This window comes from Sceloporus occidentalis, unplaced genomic scaffold (assembly GCF_023333645.1).
Source record: "Sceloporus occidentalis isolate IW3139 unplaced genomic scaffold, rSceOcc1.0.p SCAF_1, whole genome shotgun sequence".
Lineage (NCBI taxonomy): Eukaryota > Metazoa > Chordata > Lepidosauria > Squamata > Phrynosomatidae > Sceloporus > Sceloporus occidentalis.
The window spans coordinates 172,684,411-172,698,979 of NW_028316981.1; the positions used below are offsets into that span (position 1 = coordinate 172,684,411).

General features: G+C 44.5%; 2 protein-coding genes across 2 annotated transcripts in view; one reads left to right on the plus strand and one right to left on the minus strand.

The window, feature by feature from the left end:
• The window catches only part of NAB2 (NGFI-A binding protein 2), a 28,268-nt gene extending 18,890 nt beyond the window's left edge, over positions 1 to 9,378 (minus strand). The window contains exons 1-2 of the mRNA XM_089482418.1: positions 9,097 to 9,378; positions 3,223 to 3,988 (exon numbers count right to left, since the gene is read on the minus strand). Coding sequence (XP_089338544.1) covers positions 3,223 to 3,988; positions 9,097 to 9,239 — 909 coding nt within the window. The 5' untranslated portion in view covers positions 9,240 to 9,378. The remainder of the gene's footprint in view (positions 1 to 3,222; positions 3,989 to 9,096) is intronic.
• LOC149322744 (uncharacterized) overlaps positions 8,880 to 14,569 on the plus strand; it is a 38,837-nt gene continuing 33,147 nt past the window's right edge. Inside the window, exon 1 of the mRNA XM_089482436.1 lies at positions 8,880 to 8,957. The gene's annotated coding sequence lies outside the window, so the exon portion shown is untranslated. The remainder of the gene's footprint in view (positions 8,958 to 14,569) is intronic.

A 14,569-nucleotide genomic window follows, 5' to 3' on the forward strand; every position in this document is an offset into this window, starting at 1 on the left:
TTTGGAACACAGGATCAGCTTCTATTAAGGTACATTGCTGTGTTGTTGTTGTGTTGCTTCAAGCAGGTTTTGACTTACAGTGAACTGTTCATGGGGTTTTCTTGGCAAGATTTGTTCTGTGGGGGTTGCCTTTTCCTCTCTCTGGAGCTGAGGGAGTGTGACTTGCCCAAGATCACCCAGTGGCTTTCCATGGGTGAGCAGGAAATTGAACCCTGGTCTCCACATTCATAGTCCAACGTTGAAACCACTACACCATGCTGGTTCACATTAAAGTACATTCCTAGACAATTTCTATATCCTTTGTAGTTCCTGGAGCTAGTGGAGTGGAGTGAAGTGTTGGGCTAAAATTTCAGGAGACCAGGGTTCAAATCCCCACTCAGTCATGGAGACCCACTGAGTGACCTCAGGCAAGTCACATACTCTTAGCCTCAGAGGTAGGCAATGGCAAACCCCACTGAACAAATCTTGCCAAGAAAACTCTAGGATAAGATCAACTTAAGTTGGCATCAACTCAAAGGCACACAGCAACGAAGTACCCCCTTTCCTCCCCTTTCTAATTTTAATTTTCCTTTTTAGAAGAAAAAAGGTTGTATTTTCTTTATATTTATACTTTTAAAAAATCTAATAATTTTAATTATTTGTTAGAATTATGGGCCTTCTTTCCTCCAATAAGTTCAAGGTGCTGTACCTGGCCCTCCTCCCAATCCCTTTATCCCCACTACAACGCTGTGAGCTATGTAAGGCTGAAAGAATGAGTGACTTGCCCAAAGCTTCCCAACAATGTTTATTTCTCAGTGGGGACCTGAATCTGTCAAGTCCTAATCCAACAATCTCCACCACACTAATTCTCAAGCTATACAACTAGATGGGTGGATGCTTCTGCAGGACAACCAGCAAGTTAAATGCTACAAGGGAGAAGAGGAATAGAAAAATGGAATTCCTCTTGGGGAAAAATGTGGATGCCAGATTTAGCATTTATGAAACGAAGGATTTTTCCAAACAATGTATTTTCTCAGCTGCCATAGGGAAAATTCACTCTTGTTGTTTCTGCTTGAAAACCTGTCTTTTCTCAGCAAATAAATTCCAACATGAAGTCGAAGGCTTTCATGGCCAGCATCCATAGTTTTTTGTGGGTTTTTTTGGGCTATGTGGCCATGGTCTAGCAGAGTTTCTTCCTGACATTTTGCCAGCATCTGTAGCTGGCATCTTCAGAGAATGTTTGCCTGGAAAGGACTTGGCTATATATATTGTGTGACCTGGAAGGGCAGGAGTGATTTCCATGTATATTGTTCTGTTGCTAATGGCAGGCCTCAGGGTGTGAGGATCTGCACAAGAGGATTAGTGTCTGCTTGACAGTGCTCATTGTCTGCTGGGAGATTTCTCATTTGCATTTGTTGAGTCTTTATCTTGCTATCTTTCAGGACTGGTAGCCAAACCTTGTTTACTTTAAGGGTTTCCTCTTTCCTGTTGAAATTGTCCAGGTGTTTGTGGATTTCAATGGCTTCCCTGTGCATCCTGACATGGTAGTGGTTGCCATGGCCCAGAATTTCAGTGTTTTCAAACAGTATTTTATGCCCAGGAGGGTTTGTGGCATGTTCTGCTACTGCTGATTTTTCTGGCTGGCCCAGTCTGCAATGTCTCTCGTGTTCCTTGATTCTTGTTTGCACACAACATAGGGACCACCAAACGCAGCGAAACATCAGGAAGAAACTCTGCTAGAACATGGCCACATAGCCCAAAAACCACACAAAAAACTATAAATTCCAACACTTTGTTTTCTTTGTGCAAATCTATTTCCTGCTCCCATATGGACTATGGTTATTCAGGTGACCTGTGGTTATCCAATAGCATCTCTGATGACACTGTAATAACACATGTGACAGCATTAGTGATCAGCGATGCTCCACCACCACCATGAACATGCCAGTTTGAGCTCCCTTTTTAAAAAATATTCCTCTTGGTAACAAGAGTGCAGGAAGAGCAGCTGTAGTCTTCTGGAAATTTGTGGGGAAAGGGTGAGGGGAACAGGCACAATGGCCAACTAACATTTCTGTATGAAACCCTAGGACGGTATTTCAAGACCCATTTTTAAAATGGATCTTGTGAATAAAACTCTATTCATGAGATGTTTCCACTTACGGAACTTCGGTGTAGGGAGCCATTTTTTGCCAATCCTCTCTTCCTCCTGAATGGCATGGAGGAGGGCTACAGAAGCAATCAGCCTAAAATATTTGTCCCACTCTTGTCACCAGCAAGAAGCCTCTGCTGGATTGAAGAACCATCCATGAATGGAATGAGTCCTTCTCTTCATGGAAGAGCGTGTTTGGAGACAAGTCAATGCATACAATATGTATGGTTTTTCTCCTTCTCTAGGGCTGGTTTAAAAAAAACTAGCAAAAAACCCCTCCCTTTTGCAGCAAAGTCCCTAGCCCCCAAATATTCTGCCTGTATATGATATTCCACTGATAGCACTTGATCTAGGTAACTCTGCTTGGGCACTTTGGCTGAAATAGCTAAACAATGAAACAGAACAGGAACGTGTTAGATTTAGGCAGGATAGAGGAACACATACTTCCTGGTTGCACCTGTATCAATCCACCCAGCCTATTCTATTGACTTTAGGGATCCTGATTTCTAGCCCTTCAGCAAAAGCAGTTAGACTGACAAGTACCACCAACAGATCCTCTTCTGTTATGGCCACATCACACAGGAACTGTCTCCTAAAGGAAATACACATAACCTTTTCCTTTTTTTTATAAGACTATTAAAAATATATATCTTGTCAACTTTTAGATATTTCTAGACTTCATTTATCACCATCATTTTAAAATTCTGCTAATAGTATTTTAGATTTAATCTATATATTTCATGAAATATTTTCTAGTTTCTTTTTGATTTGAGTTTCTGTAGTTGATGACTATTGCAAGCTAATGATGGTAGTACGGTTGCCAGATTAAAACTGGCGAGGCTTCTATACCTTTAATCACTGCAAAGAATGTGTAAAACTGAGAATTTCAACAGCTGCTGAAATTCCCTCTTCTATACAACAATTAAAGGTACAGGAGTACTTGCCAGTTTTTACTCTGGCAACTCTAGACAGCAGACAACACAAAGATCGGTGTATCCAATCTATGGAAGAATCATATGAAAAATCCCCTATTCTCTGTTTGTTCATATTAGCTGAGCAAATCCTCTCCCACAAGCCCTTTCCTCTCAACTTACCTCATGAAGGGTAAGCTGCTTGCCCTCACATCGCCGGGCCTCTCCCCTGCCATAGATGGCACTGTGACGACGGATCTCTTCCTCCTTGCGGGGATCCACATTGTCCATCTGGAAGATATGGCCCACGTTTTTTGCCAGTTTCTTGTTCAGTTTCATGAGGGTCCTCAGCTCAGTATCGCCGCCACGAGGGCAGCTGCGCAGAAGACGATCCACGCCCTCTGATATTGCCTGGACCAGTTCTGGATCTAGATGCTCTGTGGACGAGGGGTGTTCGCTGGGTGAAGATGACCTCCCTTCCTCTTCTGACTCCGGGTTGCCCCAATGAATGACTGGCATGGGGGACAGCTTCTCTCTTGGCTCAGAGGGGCTCTTGGCAAGGGTCTCTGAGCTGGCTTTGCCAGGGATCTCCCCTGGGCTCATGTGCCCATTGGTGAGTGACTTACGCCCTCCTGACTCAGAGATCTTGAAGAGTGGTATACTGCTTACTGGTATGGATGGCACTGGCTGATTGAAGAGACCAGGGTTAGTTGCCCACTCCCGCAAGGCCTTCTGGAGGCGCCGGACATGGAGTGGCTTTGTTGCCATGCCCACTAGAGCCATGATCTCTAGGAACTCCTCTTCACCTGCCTCACATAGCTGCTGCACGTCATCACCACCCTGTTGGATGAAGGTCTCATAGTAGGAGAGGAGGTTGGCCCGCTGCAGAACCCGGTACAGCTGCAGTTCGCCCAGGGTGCGTGGCAGGGACAAGGCCATCGCTGGCAGCCTGCAGAGGAAACAGCAGAAACAGTAAGACAGCAGAAATGGCTGAAACAGAGGGAGTGTGGCATTACCTGCTTCCCTCACCTCAGTCCAGTGAGGGAAAGAAAACAGGCAGAGTACAGAGGTGGGGAAGTGAAGATGGTAGTGCACAGGCTGGTAAGCTCAAGGCTGGACTTTTGCAATGTGCTGTACTTTGAGCTACATCTGTACCAAGTTTGGAAACTTCAGTTAGTTCAAAACACGGCAGCCAAACTGGTTACTGGGATATCCAAGGGTGAACATGTACACCATGCTGGCTAGGCCTGATGGGAGTTGTAATTTTACAACTTCTGGAGGGGCACACATTGCCTTTCCACCATGCTCTGGACCAGTTCACACAAATAAGCAACATTTATTGTCTCCACACATGATAGTATTTCTCTCAGATATTATGTGTGACCACACAAAGAAAAGCTTGTGTGGACCAGCTGCGTACAGAGAAAACACCTTTATCTTTAGACCAGTTAAATTACCAAAACAGCCACACATATCCCCATGTGAGAAGGGATTCAGACAGGCACTCACTCAAGGAAAACCAAGTTCTTATCCTTACCAACTAAGAGTTTAACCAATCTTACTGTATAAAAATTAAACATTGTTGTGAAATACCTACTTCACCTCTTAGGTTTTTATCAAATAAATGGATTGATCTTGAATTTTCATTAACATGGTGCGTCTTGCTGCATAAACATCCTCCAAGGACATCCTGCAACACTGCAATCTTCTTAATGCAAGGGCCCCCAAACCCATATACTCCTCTCTTTGTGTTGAGACGCAACCCTGCACTTGTTCAACACTTTGTTCAATGGGACATCATGTTTAAAATGGCAACCTGGAATTTTGCACAGAAGAACCTCCATTGGCAATACAGGATGAGTATCTCTTATCCGAAATGTTTATGCCAGAAGTGTTCCATATTTTGGAATACAGTACTTGAATTTGCATATGTATAGTAAGACATAATGAGGCTGAAGAAGGACTGAGAATTTGTGAAATGGAAGGAGGCATGGATTCCTACCATTACACAGATCCTTGTGTCTCTCTCCAGCCATGTCTCTCTCACAAATGCAGTACAAGTACATACTATGCTACTTGTGTTATAGCTCAAAAGGTTTTGGATTTTGGAGTATTTTGGAATATTCTGGATAAGGGCTACTCAACCTGTATCACTTCTCTTTAGTGGATGTGAACTTTACCTTACAGTGGAGCTTATGATGACATCCCCCTTTCAACAGTAACCTTTTCCCTCAAAAGAAAGATACCACCTCTCACTTTGTCTTCAGTTCTCTTTACCATAACCCACAAAGTGATGAAACCTCTCGCAACTCTAAACTTATACCACTGAATACTGAGAGATGTGGTATGTGCATGATACGGTGGTTTGAGTGTTGGACAAGGACTCTGAAAGACCAGGATTCAAATGTCTGTTCAGCCATGGAAACCCACTGGATGACCCTGGGCAAAAGTCACCCTCTCTCAGCCTCGGAGAAAGACAATGGCAAACCCCTTCTAAACAAATCTTGCTAAGAAAATGCAGTGACAGGGTCATCTTAGGGTCACCATATATTGGAAATGACTTGAAGGCACACAACAACAACAACAAACTCATTTGTCTCTGCACTTCATGGTATGCATTACACATGTTCTTTGCACTGCAACCAGTTCTTTCAACCACTGTTATCTGCTAATGTATCTTTTCCCACCTCCATTAAGACCAAAAGCTTTGTCAACACACACACAGACACACACATAGGTCTGGATCTTCTCTACAAATAAAATGTGTGCCATATCCCTGGCCTGGCCTCATATCCAGCACACATGCACATACCACACTCCTCCACACTCCCACAGATTGTTCTTTCTTTATCCACCCTTGTGCTTATAGCCTTTTCACACACACACACACACACACACACACACACACACCACCTTCGCTATATAATAGGAGCAGAGAATCAGTGGCGCTCCAGATACACTGGCCCTCCCTTACCACTGGCTACGGTGGCAGGGGCTGATGGGAACTGGAGTCCAACAACTCCCCAGCCCTGCCATGTAAGGAGTGGAGCAGTAATAGTGTGGCATGGAGTTCATCCCCCTTGGGTACTTTTCAGCAGTGCAAGCTGGCTTTCCTCTGCCTTTTTCTTCTTTCTCCTGGAAAAAAAGCACTGCAGGGGGAGAGTTTGGGTGATACAGTGGGGGAGTATTGCACATTTCTGTGTGTAATTGAGCCTGTAGGTTGTGGTTTGTAAGGGATGGGGGAAGGCAGTAGCCAGCTCACATCATTGCCTTCCCACCATACACACACACACTGCATGTCACCCTTCTTGCTAAAACTCCCTAGCAGGGCTTGAAGGGCAGAAATCCAGGTTCGCACTCAACAGAATAACAAGCAGCTGAAGTCCCTCGCCAATATATCGGTATGGGCTTACCACATTTTGTTGCCATTTGTCGTTTTAGTTTCTGACTTATGATGACCCTATCAAGCAATACAGTACAGTGCCATCGGCTAGATTTCAGAGGAAGGAACTGGCAAAACCACCTTTGAATATTCCTTGCCTAAGAAAACCCTGTGAAATCCACTGGAGTCACCATAATGACTTGAAGGCACATAGCACACAACTGTACATCACCATCCAGATGGGAGGAATCTCTCAGACTGGTGTAGGCAAAGTCCACAGACCTTCAGATATTTTGTGGCTACATCTCCCAGCAGCCAGGTCAGCCAATGGTGAAGTATGCTGGGAGTTGCAATCCAACATCTCCTCTCCTTGGCAGGTATTGTAGGGGTGTGCATACATGCCTGTGAACTTCATATCCTATTAGGTCAGCAACTTTCAGCCTGGAAGCTGGGGGGGGGGGGGGGCGGGATTGAGAAGAGTGTCTGTGTGCATGGGCAAAACATTTGAGCACTGGATGACCCTGGAGACCAAGGTCCAATTCCCAGCTTGGCCACTGGGTGACCTTGGGCAAGTCACACTGTCTCAGCCTCAGAGGAAGGCAATGGCAACCCTCCTTGGAACAAATCTTGCCCAGAAAAACCCCATAATAGGGGGTAGCCAGTAGCTGGGAATGGCATGAAGATGCACAACAAGAAACTACACCCCCCCACACACACACACTCACCTCCAACCACACATAAACCACTTCCATTCTAGGAAGCCATGCAAGGCTGCTTGGGAGGTGTGGTTTGCAAGCAAGGCTTTAGCCCCAGCACCTTTTAAGTGTGATGTTGGATATTTGGCTTAACAGCCAATATCCACCAGGGGCTTCATCTTGCATCGGTCTTTACATTCAAGCTGAGCACCAAATAACTGAAGAGGTGCTGAGGAGAGAAGAGAAAGGAGACTGACATCACATTGCACACTCCTAGATTAACCAGAGGTCCTCCTTTTCCAGGACATGTCTTCCATTTCGGCTCTCTGTCCAGGAGGAATTTCAAGATGTCCTCCATTTTGAGCATAACTAAGAAGCATGAATTTACATTTATATGGGTTTTGGCTTTTATTTGGCCATGGTCTACATTTTTTCTTGACTGTCCTAGATCTTACGGCAGTTTGTCCTCCTTTGGGTTAGGGCATCTGATCATTCAGCCCCAGGGTCCCCTGAGGCCCTTCTTTTCCAGGACACATCCTCCATTTCAAACTGCTGTCCAGGAAGCACTTCAATATATCCTACATTCTGAGCATGACTTGAGAAGCATGCATTTGCATAGGAGTGTTTGGAGCTTTTGATTTGAGAACGTCCTACATATTTTTCTTTTCCTGAATGTCCTGCTTTTTGCGTGCCTTCTCCACCTTTACAGTTGGGACATCAGGTCACCCTGCACACACACCGCTCTGTTCACCTTGATGGCTGTCCAAATCCAGGGTGACCAGAGGTCCTAACTCAAAATGTAGGATCTGTGAGGGGAGATGTGGGACAGGACCAACTCAAAGCACTCCTACAAATATGAAATACATGCTTTTTAGAACTGTTCAAAATGGAGGACATATTGAAATGCCTCTTGGAGAGAAGGTTGAAATGTCCTGGAAAAGGAGGACTTCTGGTCACACTGGGGTGGGGTGACCCGGTGTCCCAACCCCAAAGGAGGACAAGGCACCTCAAAATATAGGATCCTCAAGAAAAATGTAGGACATTCCAAAATCAAGGCTCAAAACACACCTAAGAGATATTAAATCCATATTTAGTAATTTATAAATATTAAATCCTTCTTAGTCCTGCTCAAAATGGAGGGCATTTTGAGATTCCTTCTGGACGAAAGACTGAAAGGTAGGATGTGTGCTGCTAAAGGAGGATGCCTGGGGCAGACTGACCAGGTGCCTTAAGCCTAAAGGAGGACAAGGCACCATAAAATGTAGGACATTCAAGAAAAAAAAATCGAAACTAAAAACACTCATATTAAATTCATGCTTCTTATTCCTGCTCCAAATGGGATTCCTCCTGGACAGAAGTTTGAAATGCAGGACATTTCCAGGAAAGGGAGGACTGCCTAAATATTAAATCCACGCTTCTAAGCAATTGCTGAAAATGGAGGACCTTTCAGGATTCCTCCTGGGCAGCAGAAGGCTGAAAAAGGAGGACGTGTCCTGGAGAAAAGGAGGATCTTACTCACCCAGGGGCAGGGTGGCCATATCTCCTAACCCCCAAAGGAGGACGAGGCACCATAAAATGTAGGAAGTACAAGGGGAGGGGTAAAAACTCAAAGCGCTAGAAATGCTGCTTCTGAATCCTGCTCCAAATGGAAGACCTTTGGGGATTCCTCCTGGACAGAAGAAGGTTGGAATGGAGGACAGGTCCTGAAAAAAGGAGGACCTCCGCTCGTATCTCCTAACCCTCAAAGGAGGACGAGGCACCATAAAATGTAGGACAATCAAGAGTAGGACAATCAAGAAAAACAACAACTTAAAGCTGAAAACACTCATCTAAACATAAAGGTATGCTTCTGAGTCTTGCTCCAAAGGGAGGACCTTTGGGGATGCCTCCTGGGCAGAAGAATGGAGGGCAGGTCCTGGGAGAAAGGAGGACCCTGTGTCCAAACCACCCCACCCCACCCCACCCTTTGCTCCCACTCACTGTCTCTTGGGGCATGGACCCAGGGCCTGGGGACCCTTCTTCTTCTTCCTCCTCTTCTTCCTCCTCTTCCTCCTTTTCTTCTTCTTCTTCCTCTTCTTCTTCTCCTCTTTTGGCCAGGAGGAGAGGCTGGGAGCGCAGGGCATCCGATGAGGGCTGTCTGCCTCTCTGTCTGTCCTTCCACCCACTCCTCCTCCTCCTCCTCCACTCTTCTTCTTCTTCTTCTCCTCCTCCTCCTCCCTTCCTCCCTTCTCTCGCTGCTGAGCCTTTGGCACCGAATCGCCTCCCACGCTGCCGGATTTACAATGGAGCTGCTGCTGCTTCTGCTGCTGCTGCTGCTGCTGCTGGGGAGCGTGGGAGGAGGACTTCGGGGGCGGCAGAGAAGGAGAAGAAGAGCCTGCCTCTCGGACCAGAAAAACTGCTGCAGCCAAGGAAGGCAGAAGGAGAAGAAGGATGAGGATGAGGATGATGATTATTATTATTGGGGCGGGGATGGTAATATTGGGGGACTTCTCCAGAGTCCAGTCCTTTCTGGAGACCCTAAGGCCACCCTCTCATGGAGGGATGTACGAAAACAAATACTTGCCCATGGGGAATCATTGGGGAATACTGTCCTTGCCCATGGGGAATCAGGAGGAATACTTGCCTCTATAAGCAAGTGATTCCCCATGGGCAAGGACAGTATTCTCCAATGATTCCCTATGGGCAAGTACCTCCCTATGTTTCCCTATGGGCAAGGATTCCTCCTGATTCCCTATGGGCAAGTAATCCCCAATGATTCCCTATGGGTAAGGAAAGGATCCCCCTGATTCTCTATGGCCAAGGATTCTCCAATGATTCCCTATGGGCAAGGATTCCTCCTGATTCCCTATGGGCAAGGATTCTCCAATGGTTCCCTATGGGCAAGTATGGTTTCTGTATGGGCAAGCACTGTCCTTGGTCTGAGTACATCCCTTCCATAGTTTTTTATTCTGCACAAGTTTGGTATTATTATTTATTATTATTATTATTATTATTATTAAGTTTTATTGATAAAAAATATATACAGCGCTGTACATGCAATCAATTAAAATAGATAAGATAAATCTGCCCATGGCGTACATTCCACAACAGGATACATACGAATACATCTTAACATTCAAATGATAAAATATAGTAGACCACAATTTAAAGTAACATTGGATAACCACTGTGTAATGACTGGGCATGCTTCCCCTGAACAGTATGGTCTTTAACTCCAGGGCCATCCTCTGAGGCTGAGAGTGTGTGACCTCCTGAGTAGAAGGTTGAAATGTAGGACACACCCTGGGAAAGGAGGAACAGATCTGGTCAGCCTGTATGTCAATATAAATCCATGCTTCTTAGTCCTGCCTAGAGTGGAGGACCTTTTGATATTCCTCCTAGGCAGAAGGCTGAAATGGAGGATGGTTGGTCACCTTTTGTAGAAATGTAAATCTATATGGTCTTCTTCCTGGACAGAAGAAGGTTGAAATGGAGGACATATCCTGGGAAAGGTGGGCCTCTGGACACCCTGCATCTAAATGTAAACTCATGCTTCTTAGTCATGCTCAAAATGGAGGACAATTTGGAATTCCTCCTGGACAGAAGGCTGGAATGTAGGACAGGTCCTGGAAATGGAGGGCTAAGTTTGGTCACCCTGTATATCAATGTAAATCCATGCTTCTTCTCACCAAACTACAGTTCCCTGAATTCTCTAACATTGAGCCAGGGTAGTTAAAGTGGTCTCAAACCGGATGATTTCTGCAGTTGGTTTTGGGCTTAACACAACATGGAAAAACCAGGCCAGCTATCCTGATTTGAGAGAATTTGGCAATCAAAATGAGGAGTTAGGGATCAAAATGTTCAGTTTTGAGAAATTAGTTTATCATTAATAAATTTTAAAAAAAATGTTTTAAATTGACCTAAGTCAGGGTCCACTGTAGTATTGTTAACTATGGTTATAGGATTGTTACACTACTACTATGCCCATGGCCCAGTGAGTATCTTCATGGAGAAAGTTTACTTTTGACTTTTGTATAACAGGAAAGTTAAAAATGTGTGTTAATATTTTCTTTATTGATTTTGTGTTTCTACCACTTTACGTTGATACTGAATCACTTGTAGTCAATGCTTATCTTTGGCATGAGGCAGTGTGGGATGGTGGTTTCTATGGGTCCCCTTTCTATCCTGCATCCCTCTCTATTACAGGTCTAATTGCCTGAGAAAGCAGAGAGGTGGCATAGTTCCTGAAGTCTGGCTGCATGCGCATAGCAGTGGCCAGTTGCCAGATTTAGGCTTTCTTTCCCCCCTCACTTTTAAACAGCTCAGCCTGTACCTCAGCACAATGAATAGCACAACATATGCATTTGTGTATATATAGCCTAGGTAAGTCAGGGGAGTGGCAAGCAGGGCTTTATGGCAAAAGAAGTCTAGTAATCCAGGAGAGAGCCTCAAAAACAACTTGAAGGAGGCCTAAGAGGTGCCATATAAATAGCCTGATAAATAATTCTTAAATGCCCATTTCTCCATTTCCACTATAAAAAAAAAGCTCAAACCCCACGCACCATTTTATGCCACCCAACAAATAAGATCTCTGGTGCTGAAGCCTCTCAGCACTGACTCCCAGCTCTCGCCCATCCTAAATTTATATATTCCCCCTGCAGCTGTGAGTTGATTGGGTTTATTTTTAGATCCTTTTTGTGGCAAAGGAAGCATCCACTGTGGGTTTTGTACCAACGGAAGTTCTGTTCCTTTTTGTGCCACCCAGTCATTGTGTGTCTCCCTCAAACCTCACACACACACACACACATTTATTTTTTCCACCTTCCAAAGCCCTCCTGTGTAAAAGAACCTCCTGACTTTTTCTGCAGCAGAGGCCCAGGGAAGTCAGTCAGAGAGATGTTCCTTGCATGCAAAGGAAGGCGTAGGCAGAAGCTGGCTCTGTGGGTGCCGGATCCTCCTGACCACTATGAGCTGCTGAGAGAAGGTTTCTATTCAGAGAGGCCTGAGGGGTAACATATGGTTTCCACTGGGGTGGGAGTGGGGGAGAAGAGTATAGATTTCCCAAGTGCTGATGCTATGCATTGCCTGCCTATTTGTTGTTGTTAACCACCCTGAGTCAATCTGGCAACCCTGTGGATGAGACATCTCCAAGACCCCCTGTCCTCCACTGCTCTGCTTAGGTCCTGCATATTCATGCCTGTTCCCTGCTTAATAGAGTCCATCCATCTAGCATGTAGCCTTCCTCGCTTTCTGCTTCCCTCCACCTTTCCTAGCATTATTTCCTTTTCTAATGAGTTGTGCTTTCTCATGATATGACCAAAATACAGCAGCCTCAGTTTCATCTTGGCTTCCAGGGAGATTTCCAGCTTTACCTGTTCTAGGATCCATGTGATGGCTTGTTTGTGTATCCATGGTATCCTTAGCACTGTTCTCCAGCACCACATTTCAAAAGAATTGATTTTCTAACTATCTGCTTTCTTTACTGTCCATCTCTCCTATCTGTACATGATAATAGGGCATACATCTCTCTCTCTCTGGCTTTGCTTCACAAACGAAGATTCAGGAAGGACGCATCCTGCGCTTTGTACAAGTGCGTTGGTGACTAAAATAGGGCATACATATGGCTTAGATGATTCTAACTTTCATGTGTAGTTTTATAGCTTTGCTCTTCAGATTTTTTTCTAAATCTTTCATAGCTCCTTTCCCGTTCTTAGTCTTCTTCTGATTTCTTGACTGCAGTTCCCATTCTGGTCAACTTTTGATCCCGGGTATGATAATTTTTTTACTATTTCTATTTCCTCATTCTCTAGTTGAATTTATGTAGTGGTCCTTATTTTTTTTTGTTTTCTTTAAGTTCAGCACTAAGGCTGACTGCACTTTCTTCCTTGATCTTCCTAAATAGTTGTCCTAGGTTTGTGATGTTTTCTGCCAGTAATATGGTATCATCTGCATATCATAAATTGTTGATATTCCTCTCTCCTACATTCACTCTTTCTTTTTCTGTCTCTAGGCCTGCTTTTCAGCACTGTTCTGCACTGGGAATGACCAAATCCTTCCCCCATGGTATAGGATATCAAGAGTCAGACTTGGGATTGAGGGTCTCTTGCATCTCTAGAGGAGTGGTTTCTAACCTCTTTTGGCCACAGACTCCACTTGATAATCTGCTGAATTGTCTTCCTTCTCATAACATGATGTCAATGCTGATTGTACAATTATGGGACCATATACAGCAGTAACACAAAGGCGATAAAAGCCACAGTGTGAGAGGACTAAAACAATAACAACATAATTTCACACAGAGAGAGAATTCACCATAGCAATTTTTAAACTAACAGGAAAAAAATTAAAAAAGAAAAAATTCATGGACTCCGTGAAGCTGTTTGTGGACAGCTTGGATTAAGAACCTCTGGATGTTGTTGGATTGCAGCTCCCATCATCCCTCATATGTGGCTCTGATAACTAGGGTGGATGGGGTCTGCCATGCAACAATCTCTGCAGGGCCACACTTTTTCTCTCCCCGGTTCTGAGGACTCACACTTGCAAACATTTCTTCCTATCCCTCCTTCGATACTGAACAGATGCAACTCCTATTACTACTGATGCAGCAGAGCTTTTATTTTTTAAAACTAGTCAGCCCTCCTCATCCACAGATTCTTTATCCAAGAATTCAAGCATCCAGTTTGAAAATATTAACATATATATATATATATATATATATTGCAAAAGCAAACCTTGATTTTGCCATTTTATACAAGGCTCACCATTTTACCGTCCACTGTATTTAATGGAACTTGAATGTGCATGGATACCAAGGGCTCACTGTAATGCTCCCCCCATCCCTTCCTTTTGAAAGTCTTCAGCCTGCAGTATCAGAAGCCCTGCTCATCTGTAGCAAATGGAGCTGCTGGCTTTGTCAATACACAAGATCACACCTGTGCATGGAGAGAGCCAGGTCTCAGACTGACGACCTGTGCACACTCTCTTGGGAGTTAACCCCTAGTAAACAGAGTAAGACTTACTTCTGAGTAAATACAATGACAAATGCCTTGTCAGTTTAGCAAGGCATCAGGATGAATAAGTGGCACCTCCACATATCACAGTTTTTGCAAGCAGACCAGTGTGGCTGGAGTCCAGATGCTGCCTTTGGCTCTGGTATCCCTGATTCATCCAGCAGTGGTTTCTTAAACTGTGATGTGACACACTTAAAGGAGAAGCTGTTAGTGGTGGTGTCTCTTTCAGGGCAAGGATGCAAAAAGGTGAGCCCCCATTGTGGTAGTAGGGAGGGCAATCCATTTTGCTACAGAATAAATGCATGGCAGGCATGTTGCTGTAAATCAATTTGCCTGGTTGAGCCCAGGAATCAGCCACCAGAGTATGCAAGGGCACAGACATAAGAGTATTAAGAGAGTAAACGGGCAAATTTGCCAAGTAAAGTGCATTTAGCAGGGCTACTGAAAAGCCACTGTGGTGTAGT